Source organism: Peromyscus leucopus, chromosome 11 (genome assembly GCF_004664715.2).
Source record: "Peromyscus leucopus breed LL Stock chromosome 11, UCI_PerLeu_2.1, whole genome shotgun sequence".
Lineage (NCBI taxonomy): Eukaryota > Metazoa > Chordata > Mammalia > Rodentia > Cricetidae > Peromyscus > Peromyscus leucopus.
Genome location: NC_051072.1, coordinates 43,148,343 through 43,165,460, shown reverse-complemented (window position 1 = coordinate 43,165,460; position 17,118 = coordinate 43,148,343). Strand labels below are relative to the sequence as shown.

General features: G+C 42.6%; 1 protein-coding gene across 1 annotated transcript; it reads left to right on the top strand.

The window, feature by feature from the left end:
• The first annotated feature begins 8,551 nt into the window (after window positions 1-8,551).
• On the top strand, window positions 8,552-13,552 carry Htr1a (5-hydroxytryptamine receptor 1A). Its single transcript, XM_028884119.2, has one exon. It carries the CDS (start codon window positions 9,674-9,676, stop codon window positions 10,940-10,942), a length of 1,269 nt encoding a protein of 422 aa, XP_028739952.1. The 5' UTR covers window positions 8,552-9,673; the 3' UTR covers window positions 10,943-13,552.
• Window positions 13,553-17,118: the final 3,566 nt, after the last annotated feature.

Genomic DNA, 17,118 nt, shown 5'->3' with positions numbered 1-17,118 from the left:
CATTCTCAAAGGCCAAGGATTCAATTATTGCCTTACTAGCTTCTGAATCCGAGACCATTTTCTTTACTGCTGAAGCCAGTCTTTGTAAAAAATCTGTAAAAGACTCTTTTGGGCCTTGCATCACCTTTGTAAATGACTCAGATTTTTTCCTGGTTCCTCAACTCTGTCCCATGCATTCAAGGCTGCCGTTCGACATAAAATTAGGGTTTGGACATCATATAAACATTGTGTTTGTGCTGAAGCATATTGGCCTTCGCCCATAAGCTGATCCTGGCAAACTTGTATTCCTTTATCCCTCCATTGTTTTTCTATGTTTTTAGCCTCCTCCTTAAACCAAGTCAGAAATTGAAGTCTCTGGCTGGGTTCCAGAACACCTTGTGCAAGGTCCCGCCAGTCCTGTGGTACTATCCTATTATATGTTGACCAAGAGTTTAACATTTGCTTTACATATGGGGAATGCATGCCATAAGATACTATTGCCTCCTTAAACCTTTTTAAATCCAACATTTCAATTGGAGCCCAATTATTTTGTGTAGCCATTTGATCAGGCATCTGCTGTACGGTTACAGGATAAATTAAGGGTGACTGTGTGAAAACAGGCTTTCTTTCTGCAACCTTATGATCCCGACTTGAAACAACTTCACTGTTAATTTCTTCTGTCTGAATTTTTACAGGTTTAACAAGTTCTTCTAAAGCTGTTATCCTGGCACTTAAATTGACTATCTTTTTAAATATTAAAATGTGGATTATTATAGTGATAAGGTGCATAATTCCACCAATACTAATATTATATAGTTGTTCCATTGTCAGACTGCCTAAAATTTTGAACAAAAACCAATTTTCTTCCAATGTACACATAAAACCCATTTGTTTTTTAATGTGGAAAAAATTCTCTTTTAGATAGTTTCCTTTAAAATATCTGATATGTTATGACTTACCAAATCTGCGTAGTACAGTAGAAATCCGAGGGGATTTTCAAAGCAGCCACCTAGCGTCCCAGGTGTAAATCCAAAGAGAAAGAGAGAAAGAGAGAGAGAGAGAGAGAGAGAGAGAGAGAGAGAGAGAGAGAGAACAAGAAAGCGTAGCTGGCTAAAGTTTAAATGCAGCCACATGTTCCCTCTTGTGCCGAGTCAAGGCTTGGGTCTGGCTTCCTTAAGCTCTGACCACGTGCGTTGGCTTTACAGGCAGGGCCCCCTGTTCGGCAGGGCAACTCTGAGTTGTTTGTAGCACCGGCTTTAAGCAAGCAGGATTTAAGCAAGCAGCTCACCGATAGTCCAGCCTGAGATCAAGCAGAACTAGACCCAGGCTAAGAAGCCACTGCTCGGACTAAGAAGCCAATCGCTGCCGGCCGCCGCATGCCGCCACCGCCGCCGCGGGCCGCCTGCTGCCCTTGCGGGAAAGCGGACCTGCTGCCAAGCCAAGCAGTTTTTAATGGATTCTTGTCACGTTGGGCGCCAGATATAGATGTAACCAACCGTCTTATTAAATAAGAAACACAGAAACAATGTAAAAGAGAAAGCCGAGAGGTCAGAGCTCAGAGCTAAAATCTCACCCTTCCTCCTGCTGTCCCAGCTTCGCGAAAAGAGACCTACTTCCTGTCGGTTCGTTTTTTTATAGTATGTTGTTCTGCCTTCTCATTGGTTGTAAACCCAAACACATGACTGCCTCGTCACTGTCTGAATGTACAGCCCCCTAGGTCTTAAAGGCATATGTCTCCAATGCTGGCTATATCCCTGAACACACAGAGATCTTATGGGATTAAAGGCGTGTGCCACCACCGCCACACTCTTCCTATGGCTCTAATAGCTCTGACCCCCAGACAACTTTATTTATTAACATACAATCAAAATAATATTTCAGTACAATTAGATTACCACCACATAAGAGGGGAACTGAAAACCTAACATGTGTGCATTTTATTTTTGTCCTGACAATTGAACTGGGTTCCTACTTCACACAATGTGCTTACAAGCAAATTTAGGCTTACTAATGAGCTAAGTGTGAAACTGGGAGAAATATTGACTTGTATCCCTTAAGATTACCTTAGTAATAAAAATGGCAAAAGATCAATAGTCATAAATCATTCTTAACTTGTGAGGTTTGTCAGTTAAGAACAACAGCAAAGGCTCTAATTTAAATACAAGGAAAAATGTGGACAGAAAATGCACAGTGAAACAACACTAAGAAAAAAACCTCTGTGAAATAATTGGACATACAGATGTTGTTAGTGGCTATATTAACTTCCCATGGCTGCTATAACAAAGCATAATAATACAAGTTGCTTAGATCAACAGATGCTATGATAAGTCAGAACTTTGACACTGCACAAGCTCTGGTAGTTCTGGAGCATCTGTCCCATGAGTCTGTTCCAGCATCTGCAGCTGGGAACTGTCTTTGCCTTCCTTGGCTTACAGTGTCGTAACTCTGCTTCGTTACAACATGACCGTCTTTCTCGTGTGTATGCATTTCAGTATTTTTACATTGTCTTTCCTGTCTGTGACTATGTCTTAACTTCATTTGTTTCCCAAGGATGCACATAGTACACACTCACAGATCACACTCACGACATCGTATTGGGTTGTGTGGCGATCTAGAAGGAGCTTATTCAAACTTGATTACAACTGCCGAGATCCTGTTCCCAAATCAGGCCATAGTCACAGGCCAAATGAATCTTTTACCCTTCTGGTGAGACCATTCAACCCATTCAACTGTTATTATGAAACTTCATGTAAATAGTCTAGAGATGAATCTGGCTATGTCCAGTGAAGGTGAATATCGATATACTTCAGAAATCAACAATATGCTTCAAGATGCTTAAATTGAATTATAATTTGTGGATCAGCAATATCATCACCATTTGAAAGCTAGTAAAATTATAGCATGTTGGGATCCACCTCAGACCCATTATGTAAAAATCTGCACTCCAAAACAACTTCCCTGTATGATTTGTTGAAGAACTTATAGGAGCTCAGAGAGCTTTGTTCAGTGGTGAAGAGGGCATATTGTTCTTCCAATGGACCTGACTTTTTTTTATTTTATAATTTAATTTAATTTTACATATCAGCCACGGATTCCCTTGTTCTCACCCCTCCTGCCCCACCCCCACCCCGGCTTACCCTTCCCCTGCCGCCCCCCCATCTCCTCCAGGGCAAAGACTCTCCTGGGGATTGAGTTCAACCTGGTAGATTCACTCCAGGCAGGTCTAGTCCCCTCCTCCCAGGCTGAGCCAAGTGTCCCTGTATAAGCCCCAGGTTACAAACAGCCAGCTCATGCACTAAGGACAGATTCCAGTCCCACTGCCTGGATGCCTCCCAAACAGATCAAGCTAATCAACTGTCTCACTTATCCAGAGAGCCTGATCCAGTTGGGAGCTCCTCAGCTATTGGTTCATAGTTCATGTGTTTCCATTCGTTTGACTATTTGTCCCTGTGCTTTATCCAACCTTGGTCTCAACAATTCTCGCTCATATAAACCCTCCTCTTTCTCGCCAATTGGACTCCTGGAGCTCCACCTGGGGCCTGGCCGTGGATCTCTGCATCCAGTTCCCTCAGTCATTGGATGAGGTTTCCAGCACGACAATTAGGATGTTTGGCCATCCTATCACCAGAGTAGGTCAGTTCGGGCTTTCTCTCAACCATTGCCAGTAGTCTATTGTGGAGGCATGAACAAGAAAAGAGAGACCATGATAAATGAAGACCCCATGGGAATAGGAAGAGGCAAAGTGCTAGAAAGGTCCACAGAAATCCACAAAGATACCTCCATAATGGACCTGACTTTTGCTCCACTCAGCTCACAAATGCCTGCAACTCTGGCTTCATGGGAATCCAACACCTCTGACCTCTGCCAGCACCTCCATTCATGTGCATACACACATACACACAGATAAAAATAAAACTAATAAATATTTGAAAAGAAGAACTAGCTAAATTCTGCCAGAAGATATAAAACTTCCAGTAGAAGTAATATTAAAAATGGAAACATTTTGGAATAATTTAAATTTCCACTTACCAAAGCATGAGTAGATTGTCACATCATTCTAGCAGCTTAAATCTACACAAAATGAAATCAAATTAATTAATTGTTTTTATAATACATGAATATATGCCACAAAAATGAGCAAAGAGGAAGAGGAGGAGGAATATATATATGTATATATATATATTTATCTCTTTTCTATATTTGCTAGTGACACTTATGTATGATATAGAAATGTAACCATTCATGAGAATGGTAAACTAAATTTAAGAGTAAATATAACTCCAATTGAATTAAAACTATTCTTTTTATTAAGCTTCTCTTAAATACATAAATATTCATTACGTTATTACTTTCAATTTTATAATTTGTATGTAATACATAATAAAAGGGTGAAAAGTAGAGCCTAGAGTGTTCAGTATAGGACTGCAGCCCTGAGCCATTCCCAGCTAACACACTACTTACCAATGCTTCCATTGACCAAATGGCATGGCATTAGGCTAGTATTTCATTATCGTATTTGTTGTGTTTTGAAAGTGTCCTAAAAGAAATATTAAACCAATGCATTGAATCATACGTTTTAGTTTTATATAAAAAATACTTACCAAAGGAAATAAAAATGTGGGCATCCTCCCAATTTTAAATAAACAGAGTAACCAAATTTTGCTTCCAGTAATTATTTGACTAAACTGAATTTCAAATCCTCACAGATTAACAAATAATAATGTTCACATCCCTAGTAATTGCCCCATTTTAACTATGCTCTTGCTCTTTCAAAAGTAAACAATGAAAATATTTACAGAAATATTCTAATTTGAATGATTTAGATAGTATTCTGGAGGAATTGAACTCTGAAAAGTATATTTATTAATACCAATTATTATGAGTCTGATAATTTCTAACAGTGAAAACACTATCTTCCAGCTTTAGTGGTTTTGTCTTTAAGTATTTCTTTGGCAGCTACACACTTCAATTGTTTATTTCATGTTTTAAATAAACATGGCGGAGCTCCTGGGGAAAGAGCCGACTCCTGCTCAGCACTCATTATTGAACTCACTGGCATGTTTGTTTTTCTTCTTCAATAGATTCTGACTTAAGCCAAGAAGCTCTAGAATACAATGATCATAGGTTTTTAATCTATTTGTATTTACCCAGAATTTCCTAGAGAATTCCTTAATAACTGCATTAAGGAATAAAATAGAGTAACACCCACAAGGAAGTCTTCCTAATGTCTTTATAATGGATTCGCATCAAGTAGGGCCTTATATGTTTCGTTTTATAAGCTCTTATTTTCTCACTATGCACACCTAGTACTCTTTCTCAACATTTGTGAGACAGTTGATACATCTCATACATCATTTGATCATCACAAGTCTATCATTGCAGCCATTTGTTTATTTAGGAAACAAAGAGTACCATTGCTTTGTGCTTTGCTATTGAAGTCTCACGTCCCATCTGATGCTACAAGAAGCACATGGCAGGAAGAATCAGTGTAGAAAAATGACATTCCTAGAGGAAGATGGATGGGGAAGATTAGACACAAGAAACTGTATTCATTCTTAAAGAGTTTATTTTCTTTGTTTATTTGAATTTTCCATAAATTTTGAGTACTAAGAAAGCCTTAATTCTCAAATTATCTAAACAAAATTTCCTATCAACCCTTATTTTCCTAGTGATTTCTAGTCAAAACTCACAGTTCTGGAAAAATAGAATTGTCTTACTACTTTGATATTTAAGGATTAGAGAACATTCAATTTAGAATAGTATTTTTAGCTTCAGATAATCTATCCTTGTGTCAAATAACTAATCCATTTTTCTGTTCAAATCAGAACTTTTAGGAATAACATTATAAGTTGGTTTTCAACTGCTTAGCATTTTCTCTCCTTTACAGAAGTCTCAGAGTAAATGGAACATAACGTTTAAGCAATTACTAATGAACCCCAACTTCAGTTACGATCATTGCAAAGTTCAGCTTAAAATTTTATTGTTTTATAAGCCTGGTCAAAGAACTACATCACAATGCTGGGCTTGGATCAGATTTCCATGAAAATGTTAAAAAATAATTTATCTCTCATAAAGTATTTCAGAGAAATTCCACATGATGGATGATATATCACACAGAGATCTATAGACTGACAAGTTCTGGCTTGATTCTAGTAAATTGAAGCTAGAAATAAAAGCAGAATGACTGATACTTTTGTCTGGAAATCATATCAGTCATAGCCATGATAAAACAAGCCTTTCCCTATGATAACTTCAGAAGTCTTGAAGAATGAGTTTAAGTCTGTTTGGAGAATTTCAAACCATTTAATCAGTCCTTCTCATCTTCTGCATGACTTCAGACTGGATGATGGTGATGGCGACAATAATGATGATTCTGTGACACTGCCTCAGTACATATCCCTGCTTGGTCCATAATTCAACAGGCTAGCCTAGAACCCACACAGATCTGCCTGCCTCTACCTCCAGAAAGAAGTTCTGGAATTAAAGATTTGTGGCCACAATACCTGGCTAGCTTCTGCATCTCTTAAGAGTTAAACACAGAAGAATTGGCAAAGTGTGAGCATGAAGGAAGGCAACACAAGTCTGCTTTTATTATATACCACAGCATTATAAGTTCAACAAAAAGTCATACATATTATTAGTCACCTAGAAGCTGCAGAACCATAGAACTGCACATCCATTTTTACTTCCTTCCTGGTATCCAGGAGGGTGTCTACAAAGCTGCTAAATTTTAAGAAAGGAAATATTTGATACATCATGCCCATTAATTTGAGAATGAATATGAACTTCTTGGGAATTTCCTAAACATGAATTAAACATGGTACACTCTACCATATTAAACATGCTACACTCTATCATATTAAGGCAGAAAGGCAAATCCCAGACTTCATAAACACAAATTTCAGACTCAAAGCCTTTTAACTTTCTTGGAAAGGAAAAGAAAGTTTGTTAGCTATTAAACCACTTAGCATCCAGTACATAAAGAGTAATTGCTGACTGACTCCTCTCCTGATTTGTGACTTACATATTTGCATACTTATTACATATTTACATATGCTAAGTCATTCCTATTCAAGAAAGCTCTTGATATGTATATATTTGCTCTTTGGATATTAATGTTTCTTCTTTTACTCGGTTTGCAGTCTTAGCTACATTTTTACAGTTTTGTTCTTGGACATTTCAGACTTTAAATGTCCATTATAATCTCTGCAGTTGCAACTGTATTTTAATAAGCAATCTAATTCTATATTTGTGAGGGATTTTACTAGAAAAATACCTACATATAAACCTTCACATTTTAAAAACAGTTTCTCAGAGTCTATCTTTCTGTGCGTACTCATCTCTCTCTTTCCAGTGTTATGATTCACCACACATGGCAGCCTCTTTGTTTTGGTATGCTGAAATGATTGAGTGGGAACTGTGCCCAGGTCAATCCATCTCCAAGCACATGGCCTGTATTGTCAACGTCTGCCCAACTAGGTTTTCTTTGATGCTTTAGTGATTACTCTCTTCTTTGGTCTTAAGAATTCAAAACTATGAAATTCAAAGCTCAGATCTGAACACAACAGTAAAACGATTGCAATTTGCAGTGTATCCTTGACTGTTACCCCGAATTGGCTGCTTTGAGAATTGTGTTCTGCATTTCATTACTTCAGGTATGTAATCAGAATCTATGAGTGGATCTTTTGTGTACTGTGTTCATTCTGATTAATTGGAATTTCTATTATCTGTGTTCACTTGGGATCTATTTTTTTTTTTTTTGCAAAAAGAGAAACAGTTTAAAACAAACTCCTAGAAGTCTCTATTTTCAGTATTAAGTCATTCCTTTATGGAAAAGGTAATACTGTCACCCTTCCCCAATAAAACGTGTGAGTTCTGTAGTACAGGCTATGGCACCACAGCACTAGTAGGCGCAAGTATTGTCTTCATCTTGTAAACGGTGTTTTTCCTATAGAATTTGTGAATGGTATATGTCTTAAGTTTTGAAAAGGAGCTAGAACATATAACAGGCTTGGTATAAAAGCCAAAGAAAAGGGGAGGAAGAAATGACTGAAGAAAATATTTAAGGTGACAACAATTAATAGTTGTTTTTCATTTTATAATATCCTTTCTCTTAGAGTCTCTGGGTTTCCTTAATACAGGCTAATTTAAGACAAGCATTTCTAGATGGCGCTCTGAAGCACTTGCCAGAAGGTGGCGCCATAAGCAAGCCCTTATTGCATAGAGCTGTCCCAGGTGCTGAACCCAATTTCAGCGAGCCGCACAGCAGCTAGAGACAAGGGTCTCCGTGAAGTTCTCCGGAGATTTGCAGATTTTGAGGGAGACAAAAGTCCAAAATCCTTAGGAAATGCAGGTCCTTGTTTACTAGACAAACATTTCTTTCCCCAAATTTACTTGCTACGAAGCTATGGGAGGTGGTAATGCCATTGAAATGAACAGAGTAAGGGTGACTGAAGTGTGTGTGTTGAGTGTGTGTGTGTGTGTGTGTGTGTGTGTGTGTGTGTTTAAAGTACACAATTTATTTTTTTTCTTTTCTTTGAGATCCAACTGTTTATCAGCTCTTGTCCTTTAATGTGTCCTTTATAATTTTTTTTCTTTCCCCAGTCCACAAGGATAATACGAAAAGGTCATAGACACCAGTGCTCCAAGACAGACTAAAATGTTAAACGAGCCCGCATTTTTAAGAACCTAAGACCCGCACTCTCTACATAATAATTTAGAGGGTGACCCAGGGCTGCCCGGCTTTCCAACCTTCAGGCTTCCCGTGTCTGTTCCCATTTCCTATAAGCACACCGTGAACATGGCTCTATTTAAGAAGTTGGCAGAAATAAAGCGGATGTGCATTGGGGAAAGATTTTTTTTTAAAGTCTCCCTCTAGTTTGCTGTATAGGAGGCGGAGTTTAATCGGTTAAAACATTGGTCTGACTAGCGGATCGGAGTGGATATACGAAGTGAGTTGTGAGTGTGTCGACTCGAATGTAAAGACGCCTGTCTAGAAGGATAGGAGGGCGGGGACCTAGAGGAAGGAGGCACTCTGGGCTGGGGAAGTGTTGGGTGGTGGTGGGGGTTAGCGTGGGAGGAAGGGAGATTCGCTGTCTGAGCCAAACATAGAGGAATAAAGAAAGGGAGGTGAGAAAGGAAAGGGGAAAGGAGGGGAAGGCCACTGGAAAGAAGTCGGGAGAAGGAGGCTGAAAAAAGAAAAAGCCGAGACTGGCCAAGTCCAGAGAGAGAGGGAGAGAAGGAACTAGGAGATGAGGGTCACACAGTGACCTGGGAGCTTGGGGTTTCTGGAATGCGAGACTTCTGAGATTCAAGACTGATTGCTAGTCGGCAGAGTCCGGCTCCCGCAGCTAGTTGGGGCGCGACCAAGTGAAATGGGCAGCGTGAGACAGATGTTCCAGCCACCTCTCCATCACTCAGAGATTTGGAAGCTGCTCCCAGGCCAACTACAATTTCCTAGCTGGAGCCTCTGAGTGCTCGGGACCCGCGGGAGCCAAGCAAGAGAGCGCGCCTGGAAGCTGCTCCTCTCAGATGCCTTCTCCAGAGCAGTAAGAACTTCCCGCTCCAGTCCCTGGATCCCCTCCCTCTGAAATTCCCCAGCAAAGAAGGAAGACCCTAGGGGGAGGGGCGAGGGAGATCCCCTTGCTGCTCTTTCCCCCTCCCTTCCCCCACCCCACCGGGCGCGCAGGCAGGCATGGATATGTTCAGTCTTGGCCAGGGCAACAACACCACATCGTCCCAGGAGCCCTTCGGGACAGGCGGCAACGTTACTGGCATCTCCGACGTGACCTTCAGCTACCAAGTGATCACCTCTTTGCTTCTGGGCACGCTCATTTTCTGCGCGGTGCTCGGCAATGCCTGCGTGGTGGCTGCCATCGCCCTGGAGCGCTCCCTCCAGAATGTGGCCAACTATCTCATCGGCTCCTTGGCGGTCACCGACCTCATGGTGTCAGTGCTGGTGCTGCCCATGGCTGCTCTGTACCAGGTGCTCAACAAGTGGACTCTGGGGCAGGTCACCTGCGACCTGTTTATCGCCCTGGATGTGCTGTGCTGCACCTCGTCCATCCTGCACCTGTGCGCCATCGCGCTAGACAGGTACTGGGCGATCACCGACCCTATAGACTACGTGAACAAGAGGACGCCCCGGCGCGCCGCTGCGCTGATCTCGCTCACTTGGCTCATTGGCTTTCTCATCTCCATCCCGCCCATGCTGGGCTGGCGCACCCCGGAAGACCGCTCGGACCCCGACGCGTGCACCATCAGCAAGGACCATGGCTACACCATCTACTCCACTTTCGGCGCTTTCTATATCCCTCTGCTGCTCATGCTGGTTCTCTATGGGCGCATCTTCCGAGCCGCGCGCTTCCGAATCCGCAAAACTGTTAAGAAGGTGGAAAAGAAGGGAGCCGGCACCAGCCTCGGCACGTCGTCGGCCCCGCCCCCCAAGAAGAGCCTGAACGGACAGCCAGGTAGTGGGGACTGGAGGCGCAGCGCTGAGAACAGGGCTGTGGGGGCTTCGTGCGCTAATGGCGCGGTGAGGCAGGGTGACGAGGATGCCACCCTGGAGGTGATCGAGGTGCACCGGGTGGGTAACTCCAAAGAGCACCTGCCACTGCCCAGTGAGTCGGGGGCTACCTCCTATGCCTCCGCCTGCTTGGAGAGAAAAAACGAGCGGAATGCTGAGGCAAAGCGCAAGATGGCCCTGGCCCGTGAGAGGAAGACAGTGAAGACGCTGGGCATCATCATGGGCACTTTCATCCTCTGCTGGCTGCCCTTTTTCATTGTGGCTCTGGTCTTGCCTTTCTGTGAGAGCAGTTGCCACATGCCTGCGTTGTTGGGTGCCATAATCAACTGGCTGGGCTACTCCAATTCCCTGCTCAATCCAGTTATTTATGCTTATTTCAACAAGGACTTTCAAAACGCGTTTAAGAAGATCATCAAATGCAAGTTCTGCCGCCGATGATGATGATGACGACGATGATGATGGTGTTGGTGGAGAAGGAGGAAGAGGGGCAGGACTGTAGGCATTACAGGACCCTCCCCATCCACTCAGCATCCCAGCCCTGGAAGCAACACCTAAGATAACTTGCTTTTCCTGTGACATGCAGCTTCACGGCCCATGCTTTCAGATCTTGCTCTCTCTATCCCATTTCAAGGGGACAGGACTCTTAGCAGAAACCCTAGAAACCGCCTAGAGTCTGTGGGAAAAGTTATTGGCTCGGTCTTTGGCCCTAGGATCAGTTTTAATAGTTGCAATAACCTCTTCTTTTCGAAATTGAACCTCGGTGGTTCAAGGCAGAACATCTAAACAGCAAATATAAACTGCACTGCACAGACATCTCCCACAAGAACTGTTACCCCTCTGCCCTGCTTCTGGAACTTTGAAGTTCAAGACTTTGCGCTGTCTGCCCCTACTCCTTGCTTTAGAAACATCTACTCCCCTCTGGGTGTCAACCCTCTTGGTTGAGTCGGCCTCCTATGCACTCACTGCTTCTCTGAAAAAGCAGTTGGGACTACTTTGGCCTATGGTGCCCGGGGAATGCCTGCCTTGCTGCGTAGCAAATACGCCCCCCCCCCCCCGCCCCCGTGCATAGAGCCCACTTTCTGTGTTTTCTTGAACTCAAAATCAAGTGGCAAAGGTGTCTGTTGGAGTCGACTTTTAAGCACAAGGCCTGGCCAGTGGGCAAGAGCCAGGAAGGCTTCTGGATGGTTTCTCTTTTTGGTGTCAGCGCTCACCAAAGAAACTGACCGTCAGACTATTTGGAAGGCTGACTTTTATTTGTATACTTTGCTGGCGTTTCTGTAAGTTCTGGCAAGGCCACATGTCTACTGCAGGAGGCGCCCACCGCTGCCTAGGGAGGGCGAACTGGGGCGCTGAGATGCCATCCTGCCAGGGATGGCGCGCCCCACCTTCCCCTTGGTTTCTGACGGGGAGCTCTGTTAGAGCGCTCCGGGTTTGCAGCATCCAGGTTCCTCTGCCTCACCTCGCCTACAGAGTCCTGGGGCTGGTAGAGAAGTTAGAGTTCTTTCAAGAGGGAGGAGGTCTTGCACCAATAGCGAGAGACATAGAAACCTCTCAAGAGCGTGGGTGTGGGGCACATAAAGACAGGCAAAGAGCAAAAAGGCTCCTAAGTGCTTCCAACTCCCGCCGCCGCGTGTCCTGAGAAACCCGAAAAGGCAATTTTAACCATAGAATGCAATTTTTTTTTCCCCAATCCATCCCTTGCCCCTTTCGATGGCGGAATAGCTTTGTTTAGCATATCCCAATAATGCCTAGATTCATTCTCCCAGATATCCCGGGGCGCACACAAAATTAGCAGAATCCTGGGCTCTCATTTGAAGGGCGTCGACATCTCGCGATTGCCTAGGAGTTTGATCTCAGAGATGATACCTAAAGAAGGGGAGACCTCAGAGGAGGACCGGTTAGAGGGCGCTCCTTGTGGAGTCTCAGAATCTAGAGGATTAATTTTTCCCTGGCTCTTCTACTCCAGAGTTCTGTGGGGAAAAACTGGTTTTGTGTCCTTTCAATGTGCAAAGCGTTTTTTTTTTTTTTTTTTTTTTTTTTTTTTTGCTTAGGCATTCTCTCCCTGCCGTTATTTTTGCTGCCCCTCACCCTAAAGGAAAATTATTTTGGTGCTTAGTTTGAATGTACATTCCCAGCTAAGTGAGCGGGCATCTAGAGGTTTGTGTTACAACGTCTGAACTTCGAATTTTCTGTTGAGTAATGGTTTCATTTTCCAGTAATTACAGAGTTTTCTCACTATCCCCCCCCTTCAGTTGTATCTTTCTGATGTCTGCACCTGCTGTTTTGAAAACCCTGTTGCATGTTTTCATTGCCAAAGATGTCAGTGAGATGTCCCCCTTGTGTTTATAAATAGGGTGAAAGGACAGAGGGGTCACATGAAGCCATGATTTTGTTGGTCAAACTGAACGAAGCCTCTATTTGGTGTCTTTTGCTCTGTTCTAAAATGGGAGTGAGTATCCCATTGTAAAAGAGCCATTTCAGACCTTAAGCCTGCTGGATGTCTGCATGTGAGAGGCTCATGGGGGCTCTGTGGAGACAATACAGGTCACAAGGGGCTTCTCTAGCACGAACAGTGCTTGTTTGCAAATTAAAACTTTTTTTGCTCACCAAAATTGAGTAGAACTATATGACTAAACAATTTTTTCCTGTATAGTTCACTATTTGTAGAACAGATTCTTTATTTGAAGAAAATTAACCCCCAAATTTCAGATGTTATAGCAGAAACCAAGACTTTTAACTTCTAGTTATTTGTATTTTTTTATTTTTTTTCCCCATAGGAATGTTTAGCTATGATGGGGTGGGGCGGCATTGGCTCCTGCTATTTTGAGGAAGAGACTTTAAACAAGAATGGAAAGGGGGCACCCACTTGGAATATAATTTCCAATTAATAGAGAAATAAGTGCAGCATGCTGCACAGCTTTAAAGAACCACAGATGCTTGTTTTATTTTAGAATACTTGTATTAAGGTAAAATATTCATGCGTACAAACTGGCCCTCAATTTTCCTTGTGACAATAAAGGACTTTAAGAATGGCAATGCTGTAATAAAGACCAGTGACCCATGTGTCTTTATTTATTCAGAGTCTCCAATTGTACTAGTTGTAGTAATACAAAATAAAGGTGAAAAATAGGGGTGATCTCACGATTCAGGTTAGGGAACTGTTTTTTGTTTTTTGACAGGGTCTAACTAAGTAGCTCTTACTGGCCTGGAACTTTCTGTGTAAGCTAAACTGACCTTTTACTGAAGAGATCTCCTTGCCTCTGCTCCTGGGTCCTGAGGATTAAAGACATGGGCCATGATGCCCCGCTCTGGTAAGAAATCTAATACTTAGAGAAATACTAAGACTTAAACCATCACTCTTAGACAAGTGATTTCTCTTCTCTCCCTGTCTCCCTTCTTCCTTTTTTAAATTTCATTCTGTAAATAATATTTTATTTAATGCATGAAACCATGCGTTTTCCTTGACCAGCACCTGCAGCAGCCAGAGTGAAGGGAATGAGTAGGAGGAAATCACTGCCTTTTCAAGTGGGAAGCCTGATCTAGGCTCTTCTTTTGTGTCCTTTATAATACCCAGCTAGAGAACAATGACCTCTGGTTTCCAGTGGGGTTGCTCATTGTTATGGGGTTGGTGCCTAAAACAAAAATGAAGGGACATTTTATTTTCTTACTGGGTCTCATTTGATAGTGGGGTTCCAGGAGCAAACCTTACCACTGAGTGAAAAAATAATGCATCTGCTCTTTTCTCCCTGTTGGAATCATCATGACACCTTTTCCTGGTGTCACAATGGTGGCTGCAGCTAAACCTCAGTTAACCTCAAGTGTAAACAAAAGTCAGGGCCACTATGACCCCAGCAAAAAAATAAAATAAACCCTCAGAATTTTCATGCAGCCTGACTTGGGATGGATATATGTAGATATTAAAGTTGGAGGACTTGAGACATGAGAACTTCTTGGAGTTCCTTACTTGAAAATTTTTATATAAATATATCACTGACCTGGTGTAAAGTGCCAAATTCTGCACATCTGTCTTTGGACCGTGGATGAACCCCCTCCTCACCTTGTTCTCTCCTCTGCCTTTGCTTTTCTGCCTCAGAGACAGCAGCTTTCTGTATCTGTGGGCCTTCCATTTTCCAGAAAAATCTGCAGGGGTCAGTTCTACAGCTCAGAGAGGGCATTGTTTCCAGTCACTTCCAGAGTGATGAGAACGACTCAGAGAACCGCTGGCCATGCTCCCATGTCAGCCCCTGTTGGATGATACAGGATCAGAAAACAGTCTGAGCTATTGTTGCAATGAAGACAATTTCAACCTGGTTGGGTATGCACAAATAAGCTGCTATGACTGAGTTCCACTCAGGAGGGATGAAAGTGCTCTCGAAACAAGGCCAACCACAGGAGTGCTGGCCTTGTTCAGAGACAAAGGTCACTGTGGGATACAAGGCCAACCACAGGAGTGCTGGCCTTGTTCAGAAACAAAGGTCACTGTGGGATGGGTGACTGAGAAGAGTGAGTAGGAAAGTCTTTCCAGGATGGAGTTCTGGCAGGTGGGAGTTGGGGTGAACAGGTAGGTGTCCTTTAAGAGGTGACAGAACAATTTGATCCCTGTTTCCTAGTGAACAGGGCCCTGGGAGGACATTTTTCAATGGGTTGTTTGACCTTGATTAGCTACCAGGGTGGCTTTTGCAGGTGATGAACTTCAATAAGGAGGCAGAAAAACTTGTCATGTTTTACAATCTGAAGGGCACATGAACAGAGATGGAGGCTGATTAGATAAGATGGAGATGTTTTAAACAGAGAAAGGGCAGAAAAGGTGACCACAAGGTCGGACAGACATTTCACACTTATGAAATGGTTTTAATTATATAATTTAGTTAATTAATGAATTAAATTTTGTCAAGTGTTTTTTCCCCCACATATAATATGCCATTTAAATCCTCTTTAGAATTGCCAAAGAGGTCATTTAAGAACTAGAACAGTATATAGAAGGGTAAGAGTCCATCTTGGAAGGAATAATAGCTGTAAGCAGTGGCCATGGTGACAGGAACAGGAAGCTGAGGAATCATATCTCCGCCAAAAATCACAAAGCAGAGATAGTACAGTGGTAGTGGGCTAAAGTGAAATACTCTCAAAGCCCATCCCTAGTGATGTTTCCTCCAGCGTGATTCCAACCTCTCAATCAGTGCCACCCACTGGGAGACAAGTGTTCAGATACCCTAGTCAGTTTGAGACATTTCTTCTTCAAACCCCAAGTCCACTGGGGACACTTCTCATTCAAACCATCAGAAACAGTTTTACAGCGTAGTGGTGTATAAATACAGAGAACAGTGCTAAAGAGCACAGGCACTAAATACTAGGTCCAAAGGCAGAGCGCTGGCTAGTGGGACTGCTAATAATGAAAAGAGTGTCACCTTTGGAGATGATCTCAGCTGTGCAGGTGGGAAGTAACAATGACCTGCAGGAAAGACTGGACAGAGGATTGGAAAACAAGTACAGCCATTAAAAAAAAGTGATTAAAAAATAAAAGAACTGTCATGACTTAGAGTCTATGGGGGGAGAGAGAGAGAGAGAGAGAGAGAGAGAGAGAGAGAGAGAGAGAGAGAGAGAGAGAGAGAGAGAGGAGGGATGGAGAGAAACAGATACTGATGATGTTCTCATGGCACAAGATTTGGGTAAGTGACAGAAAGGAAAGTCAGGGGTTATTTCTTCTATGGGCATTACCTTTCGTTGCTTCATCTATGAATGTGAAAAGACTTTGTCCACTGTGAACAGAATTAGCCCAGATGGCAAGGGCCTGCTGGAAAAAGGAATTGATTGATGTCACAGCTTTGAACAATCTGCTGTTTGGATGAGTACTTAAGGCACGCTACCACTCAGAACAGCGCTTGGATCGATTCCCTGACTATTGTAAATCTGGACAGTAGAACATGTTAGTCATTTTTTGAGGAGGCCACAATTCCAAGGGACAAAAACTTTTCAGGAACAGTAACTCTAAAATACCACCCTTGGCTGTGTGTTGGGAAGAATTTACAAAGCTTAAATATTGAATCTGTCCACTTAGCCACAGTGAATGTGGAGTCACCCAGTTTGTACAAGTCCTCTTACCAATCAGCCTCATGCAGGTTATTCCTAAGAAACTTGGTCTCCAATGGGCTGCAAGAACAAAATACCTAATAAAGAAAGTAGTTTAAGAATAACAAATTCATTTCTCACAGTACTTGAGGGTAGGAAATCCATGGGACCAACAAGTTCAGTGTTGGCTGAGGACTTGTTTTTCTGGGTTGTAGACGGCCAGCCATCTTTTTTGCTATAACCTCATTCAGAAGAAGGGACAAGAGTACTCTTTGGGACCTCTTTGTATAAGGAAATTGATCTTTTTGTTGTTGTTGTTGTTGTTTTAATTATTTAATTAATTTTTCCTAGTCTGACATATTTTCCCCTCCCTCCCTCTCTCCTCTTCTGCCAGTCCCTCCCGTCAGTTCCCCACCCCATCCACTCCTACTTTCTTTTCAGAAAAGGACAGGCCTCCCATGGATATCAGCCAGCCATGGCATATTAAGTTGCAGTAAGACTAGTCACCTCTTCGCCTATTAAGGCCAGATGAGGCAACCCAGTAGGAG